The 6654-nt window shown below is 31.2% G+C and overlaps 1 protein-coding gene across 1 annotated transcript; it reads left to right on the plus strand.

Annotated features, from left to right (window-relative positions):
• Positions 1–1090: 1090 nt before the first annotated feature.
• LOC108487285 (protein PIN-LIKES 6-like) lies at positions 1091–4612 on the plus strand. Its single transcript, XM_017791586.2, has 10 exons — positions 1091–1616; positions 1701–1780; positions 1871–1995; positions 2131–2252; positions 2512–2700; positions 2789–2863; positions 3361–3461; positions 3554–3606; positions 3780–3974; positions 4238–4612. Exons 1-10 carry the CDS (start codon positions 1446–1448, stop codon positions 4357–4359), a joined length of 1233 nt encoding a protein of 410 aa, XP_017647075.1. The 5' UTR covers positions 1091–1445; the 3' UTR covers positions 4360–4612.
• Positions 4613–6654: the final 2042 nt, after the last annotated feature.

Here is a 6654-nt window from a genome sequence, read left to right on the forward strand (position 1 = left end):
ATATTATATTCAAAGAATTTTAATTCTTTTAATGTTTTTCACTAAATATGTTTTATATATAATTGAAATTTTTTAATACAACTTTGAATGGATTCGCCTGATCGAAAAAAAAATTTAAATATCAAATATGCGACTTATAAAAATATACTTTGATATTTCTATTAGGAGAATAGTTGTCAAAAATGTTTGCATGTTTTTACTATTGAAAACAAATATTTATGTTTATTAACTAAATGTGTTTTTCCATTTTCTAAAATAATATAGATATATATTTTGAAACCAAATAGAGCTTAAAACTTTTTAATTAGAAAATAAGCACAATTTAATTTAATGTTGTCCATATTATTATTTATTAACGAATAAAAATTAATTAAATTGTTGTTATAAGTTCATCATTAAAAAGTAAAAAGTAATTAAATTTTATTATAAAATGCTTATGTATTTTAACAAATTTATATTTTATTTTTAAATTAAATAACTTAAATCCCAATTTTAAGATTTAAAGATTTAATATTCTGTCAATTGATGTTGACTTTATATGCATAATCTATAATATATTTGATAAAATGTCTTTTACAATCAAATACAATAATTTATTTTTGTTGTTATTTGAATAGTAGTTGTACTTTTTTTTTTTTTTTGGTAGATAGGCTCAAACAAGTTGGAAGAGTAGTTTGTTTGTTTTTTAAGTTTTTTTAATATTCTTTGGATTATATCTGTTTTTATATAATATTTAGATCTATTTATAATTTATTTTAACTCATAAATAAGAGAGTAATGTACTCCAATAAACTCAATTCATATAATTTTACATTAATGATAATACTTATACTAATTAAGCTAATGTATAATTAATTTTTTTTAATTTAGTGTGTAAAATATATAAGATTGAATTTATTGAATAATTTAAGAAAAAAAGGTGTGAAGTGGATTCAGTATAAATTGGAATAGGGTAGTTTCAGGAATTGAAAATATTACTTTAGTGGAAGAAAAGTTAGAACTAATTAATTATTTGGCTTTATTACTTTTTAGAATATTTTAATGGTTAATAATTAATTAATTATTTTAAATTTAAAATTAATTAGAATAAAGTTGATTGAGTTGTCATCAAACTCAAACTCAGTGGAATAGTTTTATATGATAAATAGAACATCTACATCACGTAGATTAAATCCAATTAACCGAAGAACACAGAAGAGATCCAGAAGGTGGGAAACTGCGAACTTAAAGGGAAGGGAATTTAAGGAGAGTTTACACTCAAAACAAAATCAAATACCCAAACCAATTCCAATTACATCTATTTGATACATATAAAAGAGTTGTTTGTTTCTTAGTCGCGTTGCAACTGCGAGGCGAGTGAAAACAATACTCTGTATTTGGAATAACACCCAATTATTGTTTTATGTCCTAAGAATCAAGAGCAAAGCATAACGGAGAAGAAGAAGATGGAGAGGATTCTGTCGGCGGTAGGTGGAGGAGGAGAGTCTTTGTTAGGTAGCATAAAGATTGCAGTTCTGCCGATAGCCAAAGTGTTCACCATGTGTTTTCTGGGCTTTTTAATGGCTTCCAAGTATGTTAATATCTTGCCTGCTAACGGCCGAAAGCTTTTAAACGGGGTAATTTCTTTTTTCTTTGTTTAGATCAAAGGGTAATTTGATTTTTTTTTTTTGTTGGTTAACTTTGGACTTTGATGATACCAGTTGGTGTTTTCTCTTTTGCTTCCGTGTTTGATCTTCTCTCAACTGGGACAAGCTATTACTCTGCAGAAAATGCTTGATTGGTATGGATTCATGAGTCTGTTTTTCTTTCTTGTTGCATCTCTGTATCATGAAAAGTCTAGGCTATATCTTACCATTGGATTGGGTTGCAGGTGGTTCATACCTGTGAATGTTGTTCTCGGCTCTTTGGTTGGCTCACTCATAGGTTTCATTGTTGTAACCGTAGTCAGGCCTCCCTACCCATACTTCAAGTTCTCAATCGTACAAATCGGGATTGGTAAGCCACTAATATCAGTCGTTCTGTATTCACAGTTGATGCTGCCAATCTCTCTCTCTCTCTTTACAAGTGTCTTATTGCCTAAACCTTTGAGCTGTTTGTTTTATGTTATGAATCATTTAACACTTGATGCAGGAAACATTGGGAATGTACCACTTGTTCTGATTGCAGCTTTATGTAGAGATACATCAAATCCTTTTGGGGACACAGACACTTGTACCACTCAGGGAACTGCATATATTTCATTTGGACAGTGGGTATGTTTGCTTTTAACCAATTAATCTTATGTGCCAAAGTTAGTCACAACACTTTATATATGGATTTTTGTGTATTTTCTGCACTGATTGTGATGAAAATCTGTTTGCGGGAAAGAAAATACAACTTTTCTTTTATTTGTTTAATGCCAATTCGACTGTTTATTTGGAATTTTACTTTTCATGGGAAAAATATGGTACCTTTAGTCCCTTTTAAGTAATGGACACTATACGAATGAGTTTTAACCATAATATATATCAGGTTGGCGCAATCATTCTATACACATATGTATTTAATATGTTAGCTCCTCCCGTGGAAGGTACCTTTGACCTTGAAGATGCAAGTCTTCCCCTTAAGATCCCTCAGAAGGATGTCTCTCCTGAGCGAGCTCCATTGCTGGTGCAAGAGGATGCATCAGTGGATTCAGATAATTCAGATACGAAAGGAAAGGTGAGATCAGGTTTATTTGAATTTGTTCTGTATTTTGCTTTACAACAAATGTTTTCTGATAATTCAACTTTCTCGGATTTTTGTGCAGATTAAAAGTTTTCTTGTTTTTATTTATGAGAAGTTAAAGCTCAAACAGATTCTTCAACCTCCTATTATTGCTTCAGTAAGTTGCACTCATTATTTTGGTTTCTTTTATAAATTCATTTAGCGAAATAACTGCTAGTTTCCCTTCCAAATCACTGTCAAATCTCAAATTTTAGATTGGTAATGCAATGTGGGTAAGAAATACTGCACGTTCGTGGTTTAATTTAATTACCTGAATGCAACTGGTAAATTTTTGTTGAACATATTGATCAGCTCTTGCCCTTTTTTGTTGTTGGAGTGTGAGTTTTCAGTTGTGAACTTGAAATGTCTAAGTGTGTTCGTTTCTGTTCTGGTTTTAAGGATTGATCACAAACTCTTTGATAGATGAAGGGAAAAAGAAAAATATAAGAAACTGAAGTTATGGATTGGATTTTACTTTTTTCAGTACCCATAAATGTTTAAGTGCTTTTAATTAGTTTTATGTCTATTTTGGTGAGTAAAATATATATAAGTGTTTTTCTTCTTTTTTTTCCTTTTTGATTGCTTATAAATTGGGCAATTGTGTACTTACTGCAGATTCTAGCCATGATTCTTGGTGCAGTGCCGTTTCTAAAGAAATTAATATTTACAAGTGATGCTCCACTTTATTTCTTGACAGATAGCTGCATTATTCTTGGGTATGTTTTGGATGTTCTAATGAAAATAAGTATTTGGTTATTTTTAATTGTATTTGAGTTTATGACGGGTTAATTATTTTTCATCTTAACAGAGAAGCCATGATTCCATGCATTTTGCTGGCACTAGGAGGCAACCTTGTTGAGGGCAAGTTAAAATATCTTTGTTCTTGTTTTTCTTATATACCTATGTGAAATTTTGGACAGTGTTAGTCTCATAGAAGGATTTTTCTTATACTATCGGTTTTGCCACATGATTTCTAATTATAGGAAGCAATTTCTTATGTGAAGTAATTTGATGAATTTGTGTTTCATTTGCAGGACCCGGACCAGGAAGTTCAAGAATTGGTTTAAAAACACTTGCTGCTATAATTTTTGGGCGTTTATGCTTGGTGCCTCCTGCAGGACTTGGTATTGTGATGATGGCTGATAAGCTTGGTTTTCTTCCTGCTGGTGATAAGATGTTTCGATTTGTTCTTCTTCTTCAGCATTCAATGCCAACATCTGTGCTTTCTGGTAATAACTCTATTTTTAGTAAATTTTTTGGAAAATGAAGAATTTAACTGTCAGAATAAGACATATTTACATAAAAGGTTGTTTTATATGAGCTATCTAATTGATTAAAGTAAATGAGAAGTATATATTTGATTTTTTAACATCAATTTAAATTTTTTTTATCAAATTTAAAATTTGTAAATTGATTAGATAACAATGTTTTATTTAAACTGTTTTGTTCTATAATATAAAAGTTTTATTTATAATGTTGTTGGCTTAAACAGGTGCCGTTGCTAATTTAAGAGGCTGTGGAAAGGAGTCAGCTGCTGTGCTGTTTTGGGTTCACATTTTTGCAGTTTTCTCTATGGCAGGATGGATAATTCTCTATTTGAACATACTTTTCTAAAACTGTGTTAAGCTCTCATTGTTATAGTAACAGCCACAGTTTTTTTTTTTGGTATTTTATCTATTTCCATGCATGTTAGCATCAATAGCGTGATGAAGAGAGAAATGCATGCATAAGCTGTGGTTGTGATTACAGAAGATAAACTCTATTTTGCAAATTTTTTTGATAAATTTAGTGAAGTGTATGAAGACACTGATTATTATTTGGTATATATGTTAGGATAATATATAATAATATAATCAATTAGCATGGATATTTAGGCTCTGATTGTTAATATGATTACTTTTAAAATATCCATCCAATTGTTACATTTTAATCTCGTGTCATAATAATTAAATTGTTGCAAAAGTCATTTACGAAAATTTTAATAAATCTTAATACAATATTCATAATATAATGGTAGAGAATTTTATACATATTATACAGAAAATGCAATCTTTACTAATGAAAGACACCCATATATATGGTTGTTTTTTTATCATTAATGATGAAGAACAACTTTATATCTTGTTCTAAAAGCTTTTAAGCAGTAAAAAAGAGTAATAGTGGTTAAAAAAAATCAAAAGGAGGAGAAATTGCGGAAAGTATTAGAAATTGATTGATCTTATATGATTTTAATGGTGACTAAGAGAATGATAAGTTGAAAGGTCGATAATGAAGTCATGAAAGTTGGGCTCAAGTTTGGTTAAGAAATATAATGATGACTTTTTATAAGGTTGATACAATTGCAAGTGATCTAAGTTAAAGCAAAATTTTGATGAATAAGTGGTGAAACCTATTGTATTATCAATGCCTTAGTGGTGTATTTTTTTTTTTAATTTTGGAGTTGATTTGTAAAGGGATTTAGGTTGGTTGTGTGAATGTATTATTACATATAATTTTCAATTGTTTATTAAGGCATTTTAGTTTGTTCATTTAGCTTGTCTTTTTGTTTTTATATGAAAAGTTTATATTGAGGTTGTTAGAATTAAGTGACCCAAATTCTTATTTAAATAAAATACGATGGAAAATAAAATAAAAGTAAAATCTATATAGAACTAGACTTCTTTTATTTTATTTTAGAATAAGGTTTTTAAACCTTATTAAACTTCATCTATTTTATATTGATTAGGATAAGGTGTTTCAATCCTACTAGAATATGGCTTTGCAAGCCTATAAATAGACATAGTCTATTCCTCTTGTATTTGAGTCAAATTTTTCAACATAGTGAATTTTCTTCTCCTCTGCCCGTGGTTTTTTCCCGAAAGGGTTTTCACGTAAAATTTGTATGTTATTTATTTTATTTATTTTATTTTATTTTTCACAAATTGGTTTTAGAGCTTCCAGGTTATTCATCTCGATCACGGTAATGGCGTCTTTGAAGTATGAAATTCCGCTGTTGGATCGCAACACCAGATCTGCGGTGTGGCTAAGTCATCGGAGTATCCTGAGGTGCAGAGGATTATAGATAAGTTGTTGGAGACATTGGAGGAATTTGTGAGGGATAGAACTAAGAAGCCAACGAGTCCAGAGAGAAAGGAGCTTCCTCCTCCACCTAAAGAGGAAGAGCTGAACCAAATATGAATGAAATAAAGGCGCTACACTTTGAGAATTATGCTCCACCACCGCCACCATTAGAGCCGAGCTCATCAAACTGCAGAACCCGGGAGGGTTTAGTGAATTTGAGGATGATGTTGTCATAGCCGATGATCGTGGAAACAAATTTGCTTTGGCTTTGTTTAGTGGTCCTGCAAAAAATAATGGTAATGGATCATGGAAGCATTCCCATCAAATGGGCACTGAAGTGACATCTGCTATAAACCCAATTCTTGAACCGGGAAGGCGGATTGGGAATTGGCTTTGGTTGAGTCGACTAGTAACTTGTCGAGGCAAAAAGCGACTTTGGGTGGTGGGCTTGATCCATTATTGTTGAATGGCATGTATGATCGAGGAATGCTAAGGCAGCATGTTAGCTCTGGTCGATTAAGTGGGGAGTGCTAGTAGTGTGGCATTGCCAAGGCTAGGAAAACACCGGTTTTAGCTCTTCCTGTACGAGATGGAACAATTCAGAATGTCAATCAAGACCCATTTGCTGCGTCATTGAGCATTCCACCTCATTCATATGTGCAAATGGCTGACATGGAAAAGAAACAACATTTACTTGTCCAGGAACAGCAGGTATAGCAGCAAAAGATAAAGGAGAGATAAGAAAGGTTAAAGCCCAACTAAGTGAAGAATTTGAGATGAAAGATTTAGGACCACAAAGAAGATATTTGGTATGGAGATTCTCAGAGATAGAAAAGCAAGTAAATTGTA

Source organism: Gossypium arboreum, chromosome 10 (assembly GCF_025698485.1).
Source record: "Gossypium arboreum isolate Shixiya-1 chromosome 10, ASM2569848v2, whole genome shotgun sequence".
Classification (NCBI taxonomy): Eukaryota; Viridiplantae; Streptophyta; class Magnoliopsida; order Malvales; family Malvaceae; genus Gossypium; species Gossypium arboreum.

Bases quoted from the DNA above. Each gene is read 5' to 3' on its own strand.
- LOC108487285 (XM_017791586.2), top strand. From the start codon at position 1,446: ATGGAGAGGATTCTGTCGGCGGTAGGTGGAGGAGGAGAGTCTTTGTTA. The intron at 1,996-2,130 runs GTAAGCCACTAA...CACTTGATGCAG, and splicing joins AATCGTACAAATCGGGATTG to GAAACATTGGGAATGTACCA. The intron at 3,975-4,237 runs GTAATAACTCTA...TGGCTTAAACAG, and splicing joins GCCAACATCTGTGCTTTCTG to GTGCCGTTGCTAATTTAAGA.